Genomic DNA, 24752 nt, shown 5'->3' with positions numbered 1-24752 from the left:
GGAATCGCAATCTGTCTATAATAAAAACTCCCGTTGAACATAATAGGAGTTGCTCAGTTATAATCAATGAAAACCAAAACTGCCTGCTTTCCAAAATGAATCTCCTAAACATAACATGTGAACTGTGTGAAGTATTATTGTATTTTAAAGGAATTCAATGACTTTTCCTAATATTTTCAAAATAGTGAAGAAAATGATGTAAACATTGATTCTCAAGCCCCTAACACTGTTTATTAGTATACCAACTAAGATATAAAAATACTTTCAACACAATAATAATATTCTGATAAACCTGAACATTCAACAGAAAGATCAAAATGAGGTTATAGAAAAATAGGGCACCTTTGAAGTATGCAGCCATATTTAAACATGACCCCAAAGAGAAATCACTCTAGGGATCTGGTTAATCAGTCATCTACCTCAGTGTACTTTAGCTATACCAACCAATTCAAAATGTGTCTTAATTCACTGAAATAATGTGGTCTCTTTGACCACAAATAAATCTAACACTAAAACTTAATGGTTGTTGAAAGAAAAATAGTAAATTTAAATGACTTATCATTATTGATTTTTGTATTCCTGAAACCTAATATAATGCTTTTATACCTAACTTGATCAATAAATGCTTTCTAACACCAACCCCACAATTTGTAAGAAACCTTAAAAACATTACGTTTGGTCTAGAACTTAAAGTAGTATACACCAAAGTAATACTTCAAAAAATGTTATTATATTTCTACCCAGTTGTGATTACAAAACAAATATGCTTATATATTATAGTGAGTAAAACAGCATTAATCTCACCAGAACTTCCACTTTACCTATAAATTCTCTCAACCAGATAGTGAAAAACTACAAGCAATTAAAGAAAAAGAGAAAAGGACACAATTTCCCAAATATCATATAATTTTAAACCAGAAGACTTTATTTTTTTTTTTTTAAACATATTTATTTATTTATTTATTTTTCAGTTCTCGGCAGACACAACATCTTTGTCTGTATGTGGTGCTGAGGATCGAACCCGGGCCGCACGCATGCCAGGCGAGCGCGCTACCGCTTGAGCCACATCCCCAGCCACCAGAAGACTTTAAATTAGAAGACTTTAGAAAGTAAATACTGGATTTATTTTATATCACATCCTGCAATCTCCTAAATTTTCTTTATATTTTCGTTCCACAAAAGATAAGAAATATATAATTATCATAATGTGAGATGAAAATAGGTTAATAAGTGAAACACAGAAGAACCACAACAGAAGTGAAAACTTTCCCAAAATGTATTTTCACAGTTAAGGGAAATAAAAGGTTATATTTTAAATTTTGATAACACAGAGAAAGTCAAGATAGGCTCCTATAACCACAATCTGGTAAGAATAGGTTTAAATAGGTAAAACTTAAAATTTAAAGCAAGACACCTGAGTTACCCAGTTTCATAGCAGAATCAACACCAGTATATAAAACTTGAGAATTTTCACCTATATTTTGAGTGAGTATAAAGTCAGGAATATATAAATAACTTCAAAAAGCAACAACTGAGAAGTGTAAATAATAAGTAAATAAGGTTTAACATATTTTATTTCCTACATGGAATTCTCAAATTGTAGACTACATTTCAATGAAACGTAATTCTGCTTACTCACCTTATTTTACTTAATGCATATAAAATGTTCTAAAATAGGTGGCCATTGGTGTTATCAAACTGCTAAAGAGTAAACTGCAAATAAGGTTAGGATCCCTCATTTGTAAATTTAAACCTTTTTTAGGTGAATAATCCAATTGTCTTCTAAAAGGTAATTTCATGGTCAGTCATGTTCCATTTTTAAATAAATATTCTATATTTTCTAATCTATGTTTAAAATAATTCAGATTTTTTTTAATGGATCATTTGCCTGGACTGATAGACTACTACTCTGCAATACCTAGTGGCCTCTATTCTACAATATTTGGTGAGGATACTGCTTAACAGTTCCCTCATTGATTTATACTGACCTATAGTACTATAACAATATCCACTATTGAAACAACTATCATGAAAACATATAATAGCATATGCAGATTCTGGTATAAGGATAAACTGACAATGGGCCATAATAGTAAACAATTTAGAATGACTGAATTTAAAGGTCAGTGTTTACTCATAAGAAAAAGTAAAAATGATTAATATTAAATTTTAGTACTCTTTTCAGTCATTTCTGAGGGAAATAATCTTATAATTATCTGACTCAATTGTGAATCATTGAGTTTGTAATAATTCAGTTTTGAATTATTTTTCCAGTCAATGTGGTTGCTTGAAAGAGATTTTCAACATTCTAAGGAATCTGATGTACCTCCCCATCAATTTTGCTGCTTTTAGGGTCTCTATTTTCAATGAAAGAACCAAGGAACTCATGCAAAGTTCTGGGGAAGAATAGACTTGTGAGCATTCTTTTTTATAGCTTATCATATCTACCCATTCATCCATCCATCCCAATGACATAACTCCAGACCAAAGTATGCTCAAAATAGAGTATCTGTGTAAGTATGAGAGAACATTAAGAACACTCCAAAAAAAAGAAAGAAAGAAAAGAAAAGTAAGTTAAAAACACCAATTGAAACAATGAAATGCTTCAAAGTAATATTCAGAAATCAATGACAATTGTCCTATATTCTAACTCAGAACCCTAGCATATAGCAAAACAAAGACATTCTGTGTTTATATTGTATAAGTAAATTTAACAGATTTTCTTTAAAACTAAACTTATAAAAAGTAAAACTACTTAGAAATTAGTTATTCTTTTCCTTTATAAAGCTGAGATCTTTTATTTTTTTTAAATGGCTATATCTCTGAAGGATAAGTCTAGTCTCTTCTTTGTGGCAAGAAGCACCTTCCTTATGTTCATTCATATTGTGTAATATAGTAATCTGGTTAAGAGCAGAAGCATAATACTTTTGAAAAAATATCTTGAATGTTGTTATGGTTTAGACATGAGGTATTCCCCAAAAGCTCACATGTGAGACAATTCAAGAAAGTTTAGAGGTGAAATGATTGGGTTATAACAACTTTAACTAATCAGTGCATTAATCCCCTGATAGGGATTAACTGGGAGGTAACTATAGGCAGGTAGGATGTGGCAGGAGGAGGAAGGTCTTTGGGGGCATGTCTATGAGTATATATTTTGTCCCTTATGGGGATCTCCCCAAATTTCTCTCTCCTCCTGCAACGTCTTGAGCTGCTTTCCTCTGCCATGCCTCCCGCCCCCACCATGACATTCTACTTCTTTGGGGGCTCAGAAAATAGACCTTGCCATCTATGGACTGAGACCTCTGAAATAAAGTTTTATTTACTTTTCCTCCTAGAAAATTGTTCTTGTCAGGTCTTTTAGTCACAGCAACAAAAAGATGACTAAAACAAATGCCAAGCTATTTTCTGAGCATTAACTGCACAACTGAAGCAAAACCTAAAATATAACATATACTCAGAAACGTTAAAAAACAAGACACTTGGGAGTAATTAAAGAAATACATATATCATACTTTTCATTTTCATTATCATGTGCAAGATGCAAGTTTAAATATCTCAATTTTCAAAAGTTCTTGGTTATTGTAACCCTGCTTTGAATTTAAGAGAATTGCAAGACACTGCTGGGGTTGTGGCTCAGTGATAGAGCACTTGCCTAACATGCATTCAATCCCCAGCACCATGAGGAAAAAGAGAGAGAGAGAGAGAGAGAGAGAGAGAGAGAGAGAGAGAGAGAGAGAAGTGGTGCAAGGCACAAAATATTCACCATGGAAATCATGGTAAATATGTAAAGTACTGTGCATATATAGGAATATGTTATTGTTTTGGAGGAAGATGGATTAATTTATCCTTGGGCATAATAGCACTTCTCCACTGAATATTCCTATTAAAGTAAAAGAAAAATACTGTATGTTAATTAAAAGTACATAAGGTTACTCAAAAATAACAAGAATTATAGGCTCAAATTAATAAAAATCTAAAATTAGAAAGTGATAATACAGACAACTGATGAGAGAAAGCAAGATATTATTAAAATCATTAATCACTCACAAAGCCTTTGTTATCATCAAAAAAGAAGTAAAATGTCTTCATATCTCTATAGTTGCATTTTTAAATAGTTATATTTGAAATTCTAAGATTAAATATCAAGTTTCTCGAGAAAATCAGAGAAAAATTTAACACTGAATAATAGATATATTGTATTATTTGATATGCATATGTAAAAACATATAAGCTGTAAATATCCTGTGATCATTTTGAGTAGTCTATTAAATATTTATGGTTTTCCTTATAATTCAATTTTTATTTTGAAAATATAAAAATCTCATATTGACAGGATTATTTACCGAGCACAAGTAACATGCAGAAAATTAAAATGCCTTTAAAATACAAATTTTCAAAATCTCAAGGGATGGTGTAATTCTTATTTTTTGAAATAGTTACCATTTTCAGTGGATGTTTGAGATTAATAATGCTCTGCTGATTATAACAAAGCTATTCCACTACAGTACTGGCTGTACATTATTTTTCCCCAGTTCTTTAAAGATTTCATAAAGCAGCAAATATTTTAAAGATACCTCTCTAAAGGATAGAATTATGAATTGTTATTGTATTACATGAGATTATGTGATGTAGTATAGTCCTCACACTAAAATATGTGAGTTCTCTATTCAAGAAGTTCACTGATGAACTTCAGCTATTATGAATACAAACAACAATAAATATTAGAGAGCATGTGGGGAAAAAGGAACACTCATACACTGCTGGTGGGACTGCAATTTGGTGCAGCAAATATGGAAAACTGTATGGAGATTCCTTGGAAAATTGGGAATGGAACCACCATTTGACCCAGCTATCCCACTCCTTGGTCTATACCCAAAGGACTTAAAAACAGCGTACTATAGGGACACAGCCACATCAATGTTTATAGCAGCACAATTCACAATAGCTAAATTGTGGAACCAACCTAGATGCCTTCTTTCAGGAGATAAATGGATAAAAAAATTGTGTCATTTATTCACAATGGAATATTACTCAACAATAAGAGAGAATAAAATCATGGCATTTGCAGGAAAATGGATGGAGTTGGAGGAGATAATGCTAACTGAAGTTAGCCAATCCCAAAAAACCAAATGCCAAATGTTTTCTCTGATATAAGGAGGCTGATTCATAGTTGGGTAGGGAAGGGGAGCATGGGAAGAATAGATGAACTCTAGATAGGGCAGAGGAGTGGAGGGGAAGGGAGGGGGCATGGGATTAGAAATGATGGTGGAATGTTGATGGTCATCATTATCCAAAGTATATGTATGAAGACACGAATTGGTGTGAATATACTTTTTATACAACCGGAGATATGAAAAATTGTACTTTATGTGTGTAATATGAATTGTAATACATTCCACTGTCATATATATTTTAAAAAATTAATAATAAATAAAGATCTGTTGACAACTAAAAAAAAGAAAAGCTCTGAAATCAGATCACAATTTCAAAACCCTCCTTTAATCTACTTATAAGAGCATATTTTAAATGAATTACTAGAAATATTGCAAATAAAAAAAGGAAGAGTATGTGTCTCAAACATGACCATCAAAAAAATATTCTGAGTCTTTCCTTTGTTTTCCTATTTTTACAAAGAAGTGGAATGATGTTAAAGCAAACTTTCCATATGCAGTGCTGCTTGCTGTACTTAGCTGAAACATCAAAATTCCAGTCCAAGTTCCATAGTCAGAAGATTGATTCATATTCTCAAGTGTATGCATGAAAGTGCATGCACATGCACACAGACACACACACACACACACACACACAATGTGTTCATTTTCAAGTATAAATTCTGCTTCAGTCACTATTGATCACATGATGTCCAACATTCAATACAAAACCAATGTAAACACAAAAATCATGAAAAATATGGCCCATTATTTTAAGATTCAAAGTAATCACCAGAGGCTGAAATATGTATATGATAGCTGGAACTACAAAATAAAAAATTGTTTTTGTTTGGATTTTCTTCAAGACTCTCTAATCCTTTGATACATATATCTATCCTTATGCCATTATCACATTGTTTTGAACACTGTAACTTGGAAATAAGTTGTGAAAGTTGGAACTGTGAATCCTTCAACTTCACTCTTTTTCAAGCTTTATTGTTTATCTAGGACACCTCGAATTTCCATGTAAATGTAAGAATCAGCTTTTGCATCTCTCTCTCTTTTTCCCTCTCTCAAATACATTATTTAAAATAAATATACTTAATAAGTTAAACACTATAGTAGAAAAGATGGACAACAATGTGCATGAACAAATGGGTAAATTTCAGCACACAGACTGATTATAGAAGATAAAAAAGTCAAATGAAAATGTTAGAGATAATAGTAGAATATGCAAAATATTAGAAAATGAGCTGAGTCTGTTTATGAGAATATTAAATGCCTAATTAAGAGGAATAAATGGCTTAATTTTCAAAAAAAGAGATCAAAAGCTTTTGAACAAAGGTAATTATCAAATACTGAATTAAGAAAATTAATTCAGCAGTAGTGCATAGAATGAATCAATCTAGAAAAAGGCTCTAACCTACAGTAATAGTGAAGAAAACAGTGAAGAGGTTATGGATGACAAGCATTATAAATAACAGTATACAAAATACATACTATACATTATATGGAAAATGCCAATATAGAGAAGTACACAAACAGAATGTTAGAGATAGAAGGAATCTCAGAAATCATACAATCCAATCTCTCTCATGTTAGTAATAAATAAGCTAAGACTTACAGAGACTTGGACAAAGTCACATAATTTGATGTCTTCTGAGTTGGAACTTGAATTGGACTTTCTGAATTTGAAAGTCCATCAACTTCACTGAAGTGTAAATCCTTGGTATTGGGGATATTTTTTTCTTCTTAATAATGTTTGAAGATCATCATACATTTTAAATGTAAAGATGTATAACACCCCCCCCAAAAGCCAACCAACAAAACAATAAACATCAAAGAACCAAAAAAATCTTTTAAATGTATAGATTCAGAAATGAAATGATAAATCAACAGAAATAGATAAACTATGGACAGAAGTATTCTTGAAAGAAATGGTAGTGAATTCAGGTTTAGACTTAAATTTATGAAGTGTTAGAAGAATACGCCTCTGCTGATGTCAAGTCAGAGAAATCTGTCCTTTAAAGACGAGGTGAAATTTGAGAAGTTACAGTTTATCAGTAATATTTTAATATTCATTGACTCATAAAATTACTCATTTAGTACATTTAGGTTGAGTTCATATGATATGCCAGTTACTACACTAAGCACTAGAAGTTTGGGTCAAAGTCACAAGCATGATAGGTTATTAAAATAAGAAAGAAAGATCCAAACATAAGCACTTGAGAAATAGGGAAAAAGTGAAGAAAACAGAAAATCAGTCAAGGGACAGAGTAAGGTTTTAGGCTTAGGAACTGATGGTGTAGAGGCAGCATAAAAGTAAAAGTATGTACTTTTACTGACCTAAGTAAAAGACAGAAGAAAAAAAAAAGAAAAGAAAACAGACCATTCTCAAGGTAGCTTGAGAGGGTGGCAGAGTATAAAGAAGATATTTATTTAGGAGATTTCATCAGTAATTTTCAGAAAAAATAAAATCATTAAGTGAAGAGAGATTTAAATAAAAGAAATAAGAAATTAATGCAGGAACACTCCAGAGAAGTTGAGAGGGTAGAGACAAAAACCAAACAGAAGTTAGTTTCACTGTAAAAGAAAACAGTAAAGGAATAACAATGCAGAGAAATTAAGGTTAAAAAAAAGAAGTGTATCTGGAACAGCATAATTATTTGGCTTTCATTGCATTTACTAAGAGTCCTCAGCACTAATTTCCACATAAGGCATTTATAGGAAAACAATCTCCATTCCACACAGGAATCTCATTCCCATGACAGAGCTTGTTAGAATCCTTTCTTTAATTAGGGTTCTAGTTTGGGCCCCAAATATCTTGAGATAAGACCATCATTGCCTCTTCAAATTCCACAGCAACCCTCACCATTATTCTAGACCCAAGTCAGACATTTCCCATCATCCAGTTCTGACATCAAACCAATTTAAGATAACCTAGGGTATTTTGAGGCTAATTATTTCTATGCAAGTATCTCTCATTTTTGTCTATCATGTAAAAGGAAAGCCCTGGTGGCCCCTGATATCTTCTCTCTAAATCATCTCCTACATTCTGTTAAGTTATGTTCTAAATCTCAGCTGAATTTTCAAGAATCCTTATTCTATTGTTGACAAACTTTCTTATGTAAAGCTTTCTCCAGAATGTTTTCTGCATATTCCAATCTTATATAACATTTAGCTCAATTGTGCAGCCTCTGCTCTGTGTAGCTCTCATCTGCGTTTTTCACATTTCACAGTCCATAGACCCAGAAAAGGAGATCAGCTCCTTGAAGATACTTCTGACCCTTACTCTCCTGACATAATGTGCAAAATCCTTACTTCTTGTAAGGATGCCAAGTAGCTGTAACATCCACTATTTTAATTCAGATGGCTAGTAATCTATCCATTTTACAATTACTCTCTCCTAGTCATTGATAATTTAGGGAACTGGCTTTCCTACAGCTTCTTTATCCTAATTCCTATATTAATGGTAGATTTCAACACATATACATGAAGAAATTTGTTCAACATGAACCCCAATCTTCATATTTTTGTAAATTTAATGCTCCTCAATCTCCTACTTCTGGGGAAATATTTTGGATCAAAGAACCCAACGAAACAATTCAAAGTCAGAAACACTAAACTCCAGCATCTCAAACTTTGATTTCAATCATTAATTCTGTAAAAGTTCTTATAATCTCCTCCACCATTCAACTGACCTTCATTTGATACTTTGTTTTCTTTGTTCCCTGCCACCTTCTTTGCTTTTCTTCCTTCCTTACCCATAGACTCTAGGAACTACTCTATGAACTGTCTCAACTACTTCCATACAGCATTTGGATTCCTTTCTAACAGTTTTGCTACTCAAACATTCATTAAAAGCTGGGTGTTGGTGACACACAGAGCTTGGGAGGCTGAGGCAGGAGGATCACAAGTTCAAAGCCAGCTTCAGCAAAAGTGAGGCACTAAGCAACTCAGTGAGACCCTATCTCTAAATAAAATACAAAATAAGTCTGGGAATGTGGTTCAGTGCTCAAGTGCCCCTGAGTTCAATCCCTGGTACGAAAACCAACCAACCAACCAGGTATTGTGATGCACACCTGTAATCCCACTAGTCAAGAGGCTGAGGCAGGAGGAACTCAAGTTTGAAATCAGCACTCTGTCTCAAAACAAAAATTTAAAAAGGCTGGGGTAGAGTGCTCAGTGGTAGAGTGCCTCTGGATGAAACCCCAAATACACTCCCCACAAAAAACCTTAACACTAGTTTAATACCAAAATTTGATTTCTCTCCTTTAACTTACTTAGCTTCTCCTCTTTGATCTATTTTCTTTTTTGTCTCAACCACAAATAATAGCTGCTTTTTGTTCACAAATTCCATCTGTTTAGCCCAATCCCCTCCAAAATCCCCTAAGACCTTTCATCTAGCAATCTTTCCTAACACATTCTTTGCCCTAGCCTATGAAAATATGGGCATACAGAATTTCCTATTCTAAAAGAAGGAAACATTATTATTTGATACAACAAACTCCTACCTACTATACTTCCTTCACACTTAGTGGATAAATTAATTTTCTTCTCTCCTATTCATGTCCAGACTACTGCAATCTGCCTACTACCACCACCACCCTTCTGAAATTCACATAGCTAAAAGCAACAATGACTCAATAAAACCAATAGGCATTTTTCATTCATTATTTTTACTACTGAAATTATTTCTTCTTGAAATTCTCTATTCCTTTAATTATGTTTTTAATTCTCATTCTTCCTTCTTTACATAGTTCAGTAGTTCTCCTTCTCCTGCCTACCACTTAATTATAATGAATCCCAAGACATAGGAAAACTCCTTGGTTGTCATTTCATGGGTTGTTTCTCAGGTTGATTTCACCTATATTTTTACACCTACTTATCATTATTAGTGAACTTACTCCTAAATTTCTCTATGTAGTCTCGACCTTTGTTTAAGCTTCAAAATTACTTACTTGCTAAAAATTTACCCTTAGCCCTCTTAGTAGTTCTAAAACTGAACTTGCCTCATACTTAGACTGATTTCCCCACTTAACTCTCAACACCTATTAATATACCCTATGCACCCAGTTACTCAAGCTATAAGTTATGTATTTTTTGTGACTCTTCACTCTCCCTCAACATCCAAATCCCATTATTTACCAACTATAACTAATTTTAATTTATTGAATCACCCATATTCTATTTCTCTATCTACAACCTTAATCCCTATTTTCTTTTCATACCTTTATTCTCTTCAAAATTAACCATCCAGATACTCTCCAAAGTAGTTATTCTACAGTGAATAAACTTATCATAGCCACCTCTTGATTAAAACTCTCCAAAGAACCTACAGCATCTGTAGTCTCAGATCCAAATTTGTCCACAGATTTTCCAGGTTTCTTATAATCAGGGTCTGGCATTTTAGATTCGTTTCTTACTAATTCATGCTTTGTGGATAATACCCCTAAAGCACTAAAATATTTTGTTTATTACTTCTGTAGCTTTGCTTGTATATTTTTGGAAAAATGTCATCAACATCCCACCTTGTATCCACATAAATATAAAATAATTCCTGTTCATCTTTTAAGATAATAACTGAGTTATTTCCTAAATGAGACTTTCATATAAAAATCCATTATCGGGCTGGGGCTGTGGCTCAAGTGGTAGCGCGCTCGCCTGGCATGTGTGCGGCCCGGGTTTGATCCTCAGCACCACATACAAACAAAGATGTTGTGTCCGCCGAGAACTAAAAAAATAAATAAATATTTAAAAAAAAAAAAAAAAATCCATTACCTGATACCAACCATCAATGCCACTAATTCCTTAATATGCGAAGTATAGCTATAAGTAAAGATAAAACCAGGAAAACAACTACAGTATAGTAGTACATTTTAAAATATTAAAATAAAGAATATATTTTAATAAGGACATTTATTAACAAAGGGTAATATGATGTCCATTCTAAACATGTTTGTTCAAATGTTCAGTGTGTTTTAAAATGCACAATAAATGAAAAATAAGTTTGTACTGACTGCCATAACATGGCCAGGAGAAAAAATTTGGATTCGTAAATTATTTAATATTTATCTACTGAAGTAATAGAAAAGAACGTAAAAAAATATTTAAGTCTTTATAGTTTTGTTCCAAGGAGATAGTACTCATAAGTTTTCAAGTTACAATCTTGGCATAATGAGATCAGTGAAAACCCAGAAGCCTAGACTCATTTCCCCGCCCGGCCAAGGGGGTCGGGGAGCACACTAAAGATCAAACTCAAGAGCTTTTAACCAGTAATCAACTAAATTAAATTAAAAGGGCTGGGGATGTAACTCATCCCAGCCCTTTTAATTTAATTTAGTTTATTTATTTATTTATTTATCTTTTGAGACAGGGTCTTGCTATGTTGCTGAAAGCCTCGTTAATTTGCTGGCCAGCTGAGGCTGGCCTTGAACTTGTGATCCTCTTGCCTCAGCCTGCAGAGCTGCGGGGATTACAGGCATGAGCTACAGCACCCAGCCAAGCCTAGATACTTTTGATGGACGAGTCATAGTCTAGGAATGTCATCTTGAGTTTACTACATTCATTCCATTTAGAAATCTCTAGTTATCATATACCCAAATTATGACTCATTTGGAGCTATTAACATGTATTTATTCTCAGAAGGATTACCTCCAGAGGAGATTATATGCTACCTTGAAAACTAGACACTCAGAAAAGGGTCTCACTTTCTTTTTTCACATTGGTCACTTCTTATAAGTGTTCCAATTATTTTTATTCAAGTAGATGAATTAGAGATAATTTTGATATTTTGGGTTTTAGTTCAAAAGTGATTGTGCAAGAGAAAGATAAACTCTCATATTTGAATCTTATCAAATAAAAAGAACCATGTGGTAAGGGAACTGAGGAGTTTTCTGAGAACGAATTCAACTCCTGGATATAAAAGTAGGTAAGGAAAGGTGGAAACTTAAATAAGGAGAAGGTAGGGGCAAAGAAAGTGTATTTCTCTATTCAGATAAAAGAATAAGTGGGCTAGAAGTTAATCAAAGAATAAGAAAGAAACATGCAATTCTGTAGTCTAAGTGTGGAGTAATATTTGAATTAAGGTATCAAAGACATTAATTTCAAGTGATGATAAAATTCGGAGTATGGCCATGGGAGTGACTGTCTGAAATAGAATTAGGGGTAAAGCTCAATACTATATTTGAGATAGCTGAGAAATGAGTGGGTGTTGAATAAATCTTTCAGGGGAATGATGACATTTACTCAAACTGCTGGCAGTACTTGTAACAAAGAAGACTAAAGTCAGGTGCAATAATCATTAGTGAATAAAATAACATAACCAAAAGAACAACAGATGATAGAAATGTAGAAGGGTTAGGGGTTGGTTTTAGTTAGTTTTAGAACATATAAAAAAGGTATAAGTATAGGAGTAAAAGATAATAAAGACAGAATATTGTAGAAATAAATACAGGAGAATGACAGTTGACTAAAAAGCTTTATCTTCAAGAGTTATTCTAATGGAGTGAGTAATAAGTCAGCCAAGGACCTCCTAATGGATTAGGATGGAGGTCAGAGGAATAGATAATTTAGTAGAGGGAGAAACAAATGATCAAAGTAGAGTTAAAGAAAAAATCAAAGGAAGGGAATATTAAACTGAAAATTTAGTGGAAGAGGAGCAGGGCTTCAATAGACAAGAAATATATACAACCAGGTATTCTAATTCTCATTTTGGGAAGTAGATTCATGGATGCTCATTTTTTAACTATGCTTTATAACTTCCACATATTCTTTTTTTTTTAAAGTTTGGACACGAATTTCTTTTTTAAAAAATATTTATTTTTTTATTTGTAGTTGGACACAATACCTTTGTTTTATTTATTTATTTTAATGTGGTGCTGAAGATCAAACCCAGGGCCTTGACATGCAAGGTGAGTGCTTAACCACTGAGCCACAACCCCAGACCTACACATATTCTTTTGTATGTATTAAAATAATAATAACAGCAAAAATACAAGAATAACTAAGGAACTTCATTTTTACAACATCTATCCAAGTGTTTAGTATAAGCTAGGCTTATGACTTTCTGCTATGTTGGAACAAGGCAAGTACATGTAAAATAGGCATGCAAATGTACAGAGGAAATCTTACAGTTAGACATTTGATAACCCTATCTTTTAAAACAAAATTTCCTATGTTATATTACAATAAGAGCGTCAATAATCTTTTGTTTCCTGACCACAAACCAAATCATGTCATATAAAGATAATTCATATAAATAGACCAATTAGGCTGAGTTTCAAAATTTGGATAAGATATGAAATTGATAACCAGTGTAGAGCTGATCAAGAACTAAGTCTATCTACATTAGCAAACTAAAAATCCAGCACAAAGCAAACAATCTACTTACTGGTAACAGAGACTAAGAAAAATGCAAAGTATAAAAAAAGTACTAATTTTACTTAAAATGGTACATGATTTTAACTTAAAATGGAATGAAGAGATAGCAGAGTAAATAGAATAAGACTAAAATAAGTAATGTCTCATTCATGCATGTCACCCACCTTAAGAAAAGATGTGAACAAGTGCCAGGAACCAAACATATACCTAATTTTTAATATTTTTCATAAGGTAACTTGCAACCAAAAAATAGAATGTATCATATAGCAACAGTAAAATTATAGACAAAACAACAAATAAGTAAGAATTATTTAATTTTAAAGCAAAATAATAGAAAAAAGACAATGTGCAAAAGAAAATTAAATATATGTATATTAAATGTATATAAAATTATAAACATTATTATATAATTAAATTTCAAGGCTCTAAATTTTTATCATATTTATAGAAAGATCACAAAATTTGAATTACTAGGAAATTATTGTCAATATTATCTTTTACATTTCCTTGCATATTTATCCACATGAACGCAAACTTAGGAATTTATCCATGAGTTTTCATTATTGTTTCTAAATTCTTTATTATCAACTCTTAATTAGCTATTTTAATAGGCATAAAGGAGATCACACAGAGTTCCAAATCACTTTGCAACAATAGTTAGGGTGAGTAAATATGGCACGTAATTCTTAATCTATACTAAAGTGAGCCACCACCACATTATCATTGCCATTCTCTTCTCTGCTAAAGGGCCTCAAAAGTTGCCAGAAAACTGTCTTAAATTCCTAAAATTACATATAGCTTTGAGAATTTTGCAACTTTTAGAGACCTTCTTTCCCTGCTATTTTTTGGTCATCTCCAGTTTCTATTATATGTCAGGTAATCAATATTTCCTTGAAATACAAATCATATTTAAAGTATCAGAACTGTTCTCCCTGTGATTCATTGAAATACCTGTTTTGGAAAGAAGGATAGTGGTAGACTAGAAATGAAAAAGGATTTCAGACTCGGTATTCCACCCAGATCCAAGATTGTCTACTATGATCAAGGAATATATCACAGCCAGCTTTGACAAGGTAACCACAAACATCACTTCAACCTAAGCACTTCAAGGACAGTCTCCTCTACTCTGGATCAGGGAGACAGGCAAGCAGGTTGTTAAAATGTGTAAAAATCAATCAGTTATTTTTAAACTGAAAATAACCAGTGAACTCTGTTGAGGAAGGTGATAGTCAAATGCAATTAATTTAAAAAAGAATACAGTTATTCTATCCTTCTAGATAATAGTTAACTGAAATTCCTAGTGAACTAAATATTTAGAAGAATAAAAAAGATGATCCTAGTTGTCTAAAAAGAAACTGCATTTTTGATATTTTGTTATAATCAAATAGGTTATGTATGTTTTTGTATTATTTTATAAAGGTAATATTTCTATGTTTCATTAAAACCATTTATGTATATAAAAACAGAAGTAAAGTGAATTATATTACATCAATAGACAGGAACATGCAATTCTACAAAGAGACTCAATTGTAAGAAAAATATACCTGCCATCCCTGTGATGATGGTCAATGGTCTGACTGTATCTGGAGCGAGGTAGAGTAAGAAAATGACTGCAAGCATGCCAGAAACAAGAATATAAATGAGACTCGGGAAAGAAGGAAAAAAAAGGCATAGTTTAATTTTAAAGTGAGATTCAAAAAGATAAGCAGATAGCAAGCAAAGTAAATGAAAATTGCTACTGGAATGTTTGCCCTCCTCCCAATGTGAATTGTAACATGGCAGTGCTAAAGGTTAAAGTAGCCTAAATATTCTAAAATAAAATGCAACAAAAATATAACAATCAGACTTTTAAAAATAATATTTCAAAATAAAAATGTTACCAATTACCACTCAAATATCTTCTACACCATTTGGAAAATGTTATACTATATAGATATTTTCCTATGTTTTAGGAGGAATGTTAAAAAGAGAAAAGTAATGAAATAATCATAAAGTTTAAGGAAATCATAAAAAGGGTAATAAATAATATCTATAATGTCTTAGGAGATTTTACAAGGTAATTATTTTTCCTTCAATCATTAATAATTAAAAATAACTATGAGGGCTTTAAAAATTCTATTTATTAAAAACAAACTGATTCACATTATTTTTATTTGATTATTAATTATGTTTATTCGATTTATTGGATACTATTCATTTTTCCATTCACTCTTTATTTTGTGTTCACTACATACTGTTTGCCTCCATTACATTTCATGCCTTACCACAACCATAAGCAACCAAAGCAACAAACTAACCTTTTTATCATCTGTATTGATTCTCTTCTTTTATGGCACTAATTTAAATTTTTCAACTTTCTTAAAACCTTTAATGGCAAAAACACTTAAACATGTCAGATGATCATCATGTTTCAGTAAACAGTGGAAACAAACCTTGAACTCTCCCAAGTTTCTTAATTCTATCTTTAAATGGAAAGTAAATAGGCATATATTTGTATTTTCCCTTGTCCTTATCTTCTGTACTAAAAAAGAAATGCCTCTACTTGTAGTCCTTCTTCTCACATGACTTGGCTTCATTCATTACTCTATTCTACATTCTCTTTCTCATCTACATAATCCAAAAGTAAATCCTTTGCTAACCTAGCCTCCCTCTGGAGGCACTGTCTTTTATCACTTTCTTCTCATTATAAAACATCTTAAAAGACATATATCTATAATTTTTGTCATCATGTTCTAAGCTTAATGTAACTGACTTATGCTTCTATCATTCTCTTGAAGCTATTCTGTGAATGTTATCTGCAAAATCCTAAGGGAAAAAAAAAATCCCTTTAGTCTCCTGTTGATTTTCATCATACTACATTTATCTACAATATTAGACCTTGATTTTCAAACCTCTATTTCTTAACACTTTCCTGTTTTAGTTTCTTAAACCTTAATTTTTCTGTTTATTAAACACAGTATTTATCTAACATCAGATACTCAGTTAAGACTTTCATCTACATTATCTCATTTACAGTCTCATAATAACTCTTAGAGGCAGGATCTAATATTCCCAATTTGAATCTGAGACCATGAGGGCTCACTCATGGCCATGCAGTATGTAGCAGGGCTGGGTTTCAAACTAAGAGATTTTAAATTCAGAACTCAAGCTCTTAACATTTATATATGTGGCCTGGTTTCCCACAATCTGACTGCTTCTTTATCCATTTCATTTGCTGGATTCCCTGTCTCTGTATTCCTTATAGGCAGTGGTTTTCAAAAATTCATTCCTTGATCTTTGTATATCCCAACACATTCTTTCTAAATAAAACTATTTGGGTTTTTAGCATGAATGATTATTTTGTTTTGCCTTCATTTTTCTCTGCGTTAAACAGCCTATGTCCAACTGCTTCCTGTGTTATCCCCATGTTGGAGTGTCACATAGACAAATCAGGAAAACATGTTGATTAATGTGGCTTAAGTAACATACATTTTGCTATTGGGACATGTGGTGCTGCATTTGTGAAATGAGAGAATTGAAACAGTAGTTTTTAAATTTGTTTAAGAATATTACTTATTTTCAATAAAAATTTGACACTGAATCAATATATAGGAACCAAATAAAATCAAAATGACTCTATTTGGCCTCATTATGATCTACCATAGCTGACTCTAAAGTACCTATTCAGAACCAAGGACCACTTCATCTCTAAAATCTTTTAATTTCAAACCAAATTATTTAATTCCCCTTGGAAGTTAATATGATACTTCTGCTATTCCTCTTCTTGAAATCTCAATTGCAACTAAGGATTTAGATATTCATTTAATAAACTAAGTTATAAAATCTCAGAATTTAACTCCTCCAGTTCCTTATTTTCCACATTTAATTGACCTATAGGCTTTGCTGTTTCTGACAACTAAATAACTCAGATTTTTCCCATCTTTCTTTTCTCCTGCCACTACCTTAAATCAAGCTTTGAAATAAGCCTATCTCTTGAAATAAGCTTCTCGTAGGTTTCCCTACCTTCAGAACACAACATTCCCATGACCTAGACCATTCTTCACCTTATCTATAGAAGCATATGTGTAAATTATGCTTTCTGATTATGCAGGTACCTTAATTGAAATATTACAATATTTTCCAATATCTAAAAGTAAGTACAGATTACTTAAGAGTTCTAAACCACTTTCTGTCCCCATCTCCTGTCACTTTTTATCCCCCATATCACTTTTATCTAGATACAACAGACTACCTAAATATATCATGTACTTTCCTGACTCTAAGACTTGCTCATCACTCTGTCAATAATGTCCATCATTCCCCCTCTATCTTTGCTTTTTGCCTATGAAAATCATTATCAATCTTTAAAGTCCAGTTTCTCTTTGAAGCTTTCCCTATGAGACTCAAACAATTTTCTTTCCAGTCTGTTCCAAAATATTATGCTTTAGCCTCAAAGTCTTCTACTTCTTATAATTAGCCAATATATGATAATCTGTCTATCAAGACCAGAATAATGTCTTCAACTTTTTGCCCACAATGGCTTACTCACTTGATCAAGATATGTTTTACTAAGGAATAAAAACAAATTAACGCCATTTTCATGATGAACCTTCTCTCCCCCCAAAAAGCAGTGGTTCTCATAATCACAGAAGTACCCTAAAAATGTTAACAGAGAAATATAAGCCTATATAGAATAAGAAAATAAGGAAGTATTTTTAAATTTATTAAAAAGAATAAAATAACATCAAACTCGTGATGTTGAGATTTACTGCTCTTAAATAGGAATAGATTGTCTCCAAATACTACATAAGAGAAAAAGTATAAACTTCAAAGCTTGCTAAAGGTAATAAATCTATAAAATATGTGCTACATCATCACCTAGTTTCTAATATTATTCTTGAAGAGTCCTAATAATTAATTTTGTCCCAATAAAGCCAAAGAAGCATTAAGTAAGAGTCAATTTCATCAATTTATTTTCTCTTTTCTACTTTTAGTCATGTTAGTTCTTAACCTTACTGGTCATGTCTCTCCCTTAAGATTCTGTTAAAAACTGGAAATATATGAATGAACACACAATTTGCCATTCTGTTTTAATAAACCTTTTAAAATCCAACTAAGGTCCACAGATACATTAAAGGCCCCTTGTTGCATCCACTTAGCACATCCTACACACATTTTGCAGTTCTTCACTAATGATGTTTCCTTTTCTTCCAAAATTAAATTTTAACCAAGTACATTATAAAACCTAGGCAATTAATATGTATGATGTTTTAAATATGAATAATTAATTAAATAAACAAGATTTATTAATAAATAAATTACATTTAGGAAAATCTGGTTGACAATTTTTAAAAATCTGATCAGAGTAGTACTTCATAATAAAAGTAAAAAATAGAAAACTAATATATTAACTAAATTTGAAAAGGCCAAAAACAAAGTTCCATACTCTAAGAATCATGATTAAAAATATTTTTCAAAGAACTTGGGTTGGGATTGTAGCTCAGGGATGGAGCACCTGCTTCCCACATGTGAGGCACTGAGTTCAATCCTCAGTAACACATAAAAATAAATAAATAAAATAAAGATATTGTGTCCATCTACAACTAAAAAATATTTTTAAAATATTATTCAAAGAACTGAACTAGATTACTAATTCTATTTATAGACACATTTTCTTAAGTAATAAACCTTTAAAGAAAGCACAAAATTTTCATGATTACAATGAATTATCCTTCCTCTGTATTAAATTAGGGTGCATATTCCCTTTAGGAATCACCAGATACAAAAAGTAGCACAAGAGGAGAAAATAATTCAATATTTCATCCATAAGAAAAAGTATAGTTTTTGAAAGCCATTTCCTACAACTCCAACTTAACACAAAACTTTCTGCTGTGTGCTTAATATTGTTTATATTGTGTTTACAGTTCCTAAATTGTACCTACTGTCTTGAAATATATTTCTGAAATGTAACAGAAATATTTATAAAGTGAAGTTGAAGCCTCTTTCTTCATTTACTTAACTCTATAATTATAAACTTTCAGAGATGTAAGGACCAAAGACATTATTCTTTTTGATGAGATAATTATGTGTATATGCTATATGTTTTGGTTGTTGGTTTGTCTCGGATAGAATATAAAAATGGCTTAAGTGTGTGAAGTATCCCAGAGGTCAACTAATAAAACATTATTTATTTTAGAATATAAATCTATTAATTGAAAGTACTTGGGGGAAAGGGAATAAGGCAATTAATATTCTGTAGTGTTATTTTCCCTATAATGCTAAATGTGTATTTCACAGAAATAAAACTGTTCAATATATTCTGGATTATGGGATAGATATAAAAATGTATACTGTGGGGTAGCTCTGACATGTTACAGAAATATTATCCGAGACTCTGCATACTCTAGTAGTGAACTAACTCCTATAGGCAAAGTGCTTTTAAAATAATTTCAAATAGTAAAGTCACATTATGTTCCTGATTGCAGTAGTTATCAAGATTTACCAGAGAAAGAATAATACAAAAGGGAGGGAAATGGCGGAAGGTAATATTTATAATTCATTATTATAACTAATATTCCTGCATTCAGGTTTCTGAATTATTTGTAAAGAATTCCTTTACATTTTTAAACAAAAAAGAGTTTTGACTAATGATGACAGAGTGACATATGCAGAGAAGCAAAGATCCAGTAAAATATTGACATAGAATTTTTTTACATCCACCTATCCATAAAGAATGTAAACACTGTATCTCCTCCTAACACCACTAAAGTTTAACCATAGTATAAATTAATGTCAAATGGTATCATTTCCCACCTATACAATCATAATAAAAGCCATTGTCTTCACACACAACTTTCCAACACCTGCCCAGACTGGACCTCTATGATGTATGGATGAGTGTATTCTGATTCTAAATCTTTGCTCTTGTTCTTGACTGAATAAACATTCCCGTAACTCAAAGTCCAATTCACATCCTCCATTCTCTAGAAGACTTTGTATAAAAAACCTGATTTGATAGATTTCTGAGTTTTTTTAAATTTATTAAGGAATTAAGTACAAATTATTTACCAAGCAAAAGAACTTTTAAAATGTTAAGAAAAAATTTTTGGTGTACACACCATAGAATTCTTGATGAGGTGTTTAGGGGTATGTGTCACACTCTTTGGTAGTTGGTAAATTTACACAACCTTTTAAAGTTGGTAAAAATATTCTATTTTTATAAATAAGGAAGTCAATTGTCACACAGGTTAATTTTTCCAAAGATACATAGTAAGCAAGAGATAAAATCCTATTCTCAAATCCAAGGCCACTTTGTTCCAAATCCCTCGAAAATTAGTGCATTCAATAAAACATTATTCTAGTCCATGCCATTAATTCATAGTGACAAGAAAGATTAATGCGTCTCTCAAAATACTTAAAGTTTACTCATGATCTCAAAGAAAAATCTCTTTTAGGCATTGTAGTCAACATTATTATTTATTGACATTAAAAATGCTATCCATGGAATTTTATGCAAGACTTCTAGAGTATTCTTAACTTCTAAATAGTACATAAAAGTATAATGCCTTCACATATATATTATTATTTAAAATCCATTATTGTATTAGGTTAAAACAGAAATTAAAGACTCATAGTTTAATAATGTGATAGACTACACATATCTACAATATTATTCTTTTAGATCTTTGATTTCTGGATTAATGAATAATTATTACAGATAACTTAAAAATATCAGAATTTTTTTTTTATTTCTATTTAAATAGAATTTTGCTAATTTGAAAAAAAGGATTTAAGACATCTCCCAATTCAGAATATTTGTGATCTAGCAATCTATAGCATCATTAACAGAGTAATGAAATCACATGGATCAATTTTCTATAAAATAATCCCTTGAAAATTGTTGCTAAAATCTTACAGTAAAAAATTTATACAATGAAAATTTTATTAAAGATATAAATTGGGTTAGACAAAAAAATGCATACTGCAGGAATATTTGGTATGACTATATAATTACTAGGAATTAATCACTAGGATTTAATAGCAATATTTTAAGGCAAATTTTACATTTCTTATCGTTAAATATAGGGCCATTTCCTTGAAATAATGATAAAATATTATGCATTTACTATGATACCATCCATTTTTGTTTATGCATACAATTCTAGAGATTGAACTTTTTGTAATCTTCTGCAAGATTTAGACCACAATTACTTGTAAAAATATTGAGTCCATTTTTTATTAAATGAACACTTTATATAAACTTGCAGAAGGCTTAAAGTCATTTCAGACATCCTCATTTATTCCTTCTTTTAACAAACCTTTAATGAACAAGGAACTTATGACTTTCTCTATAAATGATTTCCAAAAATTATGAAGCTTATTAAAATTTTCTTAGGCAATCAAAATACCTATTAATCCACCATAATATGACTGCTTCAAACTCCTAATCATGCCAACATAGTAATCCTTCTTTCACCATTATTAAACATAATAAGCATCACTTTCTATAGGTAGCATATCTATAACCACCCCTAAAGGCACAGATTATGATGAAAAAGTTAATTAAAAATAAATAAAAATATCAACTTTAATTTGATACTAATATTGATAATAACTTAATAACTTCCTAATTTTTTCTGGATTCCAAACACAAAAAAACAGTACTTGTCTGACACTACTGAAGATATCCTCTATCTCTTCCTTTGGAGATGTGTGCTAAAGCACAATGAAATTGTAAAAATGAATTGAATATAAATCTAGATTCAGTCAAAACATTACATTTGTAAATACTGACAGTGATTTGTCATATCAGTTAATTTTAAAGCCCTCAACTGTTCTTTCTAAAACTGGTTTAGTATATATACAAAAGGACATCTGAATTCCCTCATTATCATATTTTCTGAATAATAAATTCATCTTACTTTCCTCATCTTATCACCAAAGCATGAATTAGAGGTAATCATTTTCTTAACTTAAAAAAATTATTAATAATTAATGTAAGCACTGTAACATACCATGTTACTTCCAAGTTTGTCACATTTAATAGAGCACATTCAGAGAATTCTCCCAAACATAGCAATCAACAAGCATGATTCTTAAGATGAATAAAAGGTTTACTGAAAGCCATGAGGAAAAACCTCTTCATGAATCATGATAAAACGTTTCCTAAACAAATTAGATTCTGTCTCAATACTTTTATATCTGAAATGTCAAATTGATTTTTCTGATATATGTAAAAGACTTTAAGAATCTATTGTCTTATTATTTTACATATAACTATTGGTTTTAACAAGTAAAATGGTAAAACATCTTGTTTTTAATATGATCATAATAATCTATTGTGCAAATTCAATAACAACTAGTTTATAATAGGCCAAAATTGCAAAAGCAAAATGGTTTTTTCTCTCACAAAAAAAATGTTGTTTATTTTTTATTTGTTTAGCAATGTGGCAATCATAAGAAAGACTGGACATAGTAAAAAGAATACATGGCTTTGGAAACTAACATAAAGGACTGCTTGAAATGTTCTCTGATAACCTTTTCCATTAGGTAGTGATCAAAATAAAGTTTAACAGTATTTATATTTACCTGTCTCTATCTGGAGAGTAATGGTCATCCATGATATGATGTCTATCCATTCGGCTAATTGTATTATAATGTCCAGTTGTAGTACGGGTCCCTCGAAGTCCCTGTTCCACATTCCTACTAAAACAGCAAGATCCATTAAATATCTCAATAAGCCATAAGCTTATATTACACTAAGAAATTAAGTTATTAATACAAATGGTAGAAGTAGACAAAGTCACTGCAATGTCAAGTACAATTATTTCGTTTAACCTCTGGCCAATATAAAAATTTTGTTGAAGTTTGAGAGTTAATTGAAGAGATTGCTGATAGAGGCACAAAAAGAGCCTAAATTAAGTTAATATCATTGGGGATAAGATAAGGAATACCAAAACTGTTAATAAATCACTCCCTGTAGCAATATTCAATGGTATATGATATGCAGGAGGAGGAATACATGTGTGTAGTGAAAATTAGTTCCATATTACACATATTGGTTTACAAGGCCTACAGGAATGGAGAAGAGATACCTCATAGGTGGTTGCACATGAGCTCAGAGCTCAGAACAACTCAAAAATCTACCTACTTTTCACCATCTCCCTTGGTAGCACTCTAGACAAATAACCACCTTCATGCATTTACTCTAACAATAGCTGCCTAAATATTCTCTTGCTTCAACCCAATTGACCATGACAGAAAGCAATCCTTTGAAACATAATTAAAGATCACAGCAACTCAATTTATAGAATAAAAGGTAAGAATTGGTTTTTAATTTTATTCTACATGGCATGTTTATCTTCCAACCTATCCTTTCCATAGTATAATAGTGTTACCTCATAGTGCTATTTATAGTGCCACCTTTATTGTTCTATAAGTTAAAATATATGCATCTAAGTTATATATATTTATTTTGCACCATAGAGTGTATTCAACATGTCAATTATTATGTTTGCTTAGTGATGAGTTTTTCTTTTCTCTTTGAAATGATTTAATTATTTGTATACATTTTTCCTTTCATATAAATTCTAGAGTGATATCACAGTTCTAAAAATTTCACAAAAATTTTTTATTGGTATTGCATTACAGATTAATTTGTGGAGGACTGACATCTTGATTATATAAAGTTACTATACCCATGAACTGAATTTATCTCATTTATTACTTACCTAAAGTTTTATATTTTTCCTTAAGGTCTTGTTAATTGTTAAATGAATCATTAGATATTTTGTACTTCATGTTGTTTTTAAGACTAGTGCCATATTTCTTATTATATTTTCTTATCAATTATTACTTATTTTTTCAAGTTGATGTATGGCCAGCTGTTTGGTAGAACTCCCATAATAATTAATTAATTAGTTAATTAATTCTATAAGGAGTTACCATAAAGACATCCAAACATCATGCTTTTTATTCATGGTTAGATTTAGTTAGTTAATATAAGATTTTTACACCTGTGGTTGTAATTAAAATTGTGCTTATAATTTTTTATACTGTAAAGATTGTTAGTGAGGATTATATTAGTTCCAGAAAGAGTTACAAAGCTTCATTTCTAAAGTTGAATAGAACAGAGATATCTGGTTTTGTAATTTGGTTAGAATTTATGTGTAATAACTTCTTAGTCTGAACTCTTTGAGTGGAAGGGAGAAGGGAAATGGTTTGTCTTTGACGTCTGTTATA

General features: G+C 31.2%; 1 protein-coding gene across 47 annotated transcripts in view; it reads right to left on the bottom strand.

Annotated features, from left to right (window-relative positions):
• Positions 1 to 24752, bottom strand: part of Rims2 (regulating synaptic membrane exocytosis 2) — a 546345-nt gene that overhangs the window by 178888 nt on the left and 342705 nt on the right. For 28 of the 47 annotated variants that reach the window (XM_048801953.1, XM_048801957.1, XM_048801965.1 and 25 more), the window contains 2 exons: positions 23100 to 23216; positions 15077 to 15142 (listed from right to left, as the gene is read on the bottom strand). In XM_048801953.1, coding sequence (XP_048657910.1) covers positions 15077 to 15142; positions 23100 to 23216 — 183 coding nt within the window. The remainder of the gene's footprint in view (positions 1 to 15076; positions 15143 to 23099; positions 23217 to 24752) is intronic. The other 19 variants (XM_048801962.1, XM_048801976.1, XM_048801990.1 and 16 more) reach the window with 3 other exon arrangements.

This window comes from Marmota marmota, unplaced genomic scaffold (genome assembly GCF_001458135.2).
Source record: "Marmota marmota marmota unplaced genomic scaffold, marMar, whole genome shotgun sequence".
Lineage (NCBI taxonomy): Eukaryota > Metazoa > Chordata > Mammalia > Rodentia > Sciuridae > Marmota > Marmota marmota.
The sequence above is the reverse complement of the archived record's forward strand: the minus strand, read 5'-3'. Positions and strand labels throughout refer to the sequence as shown.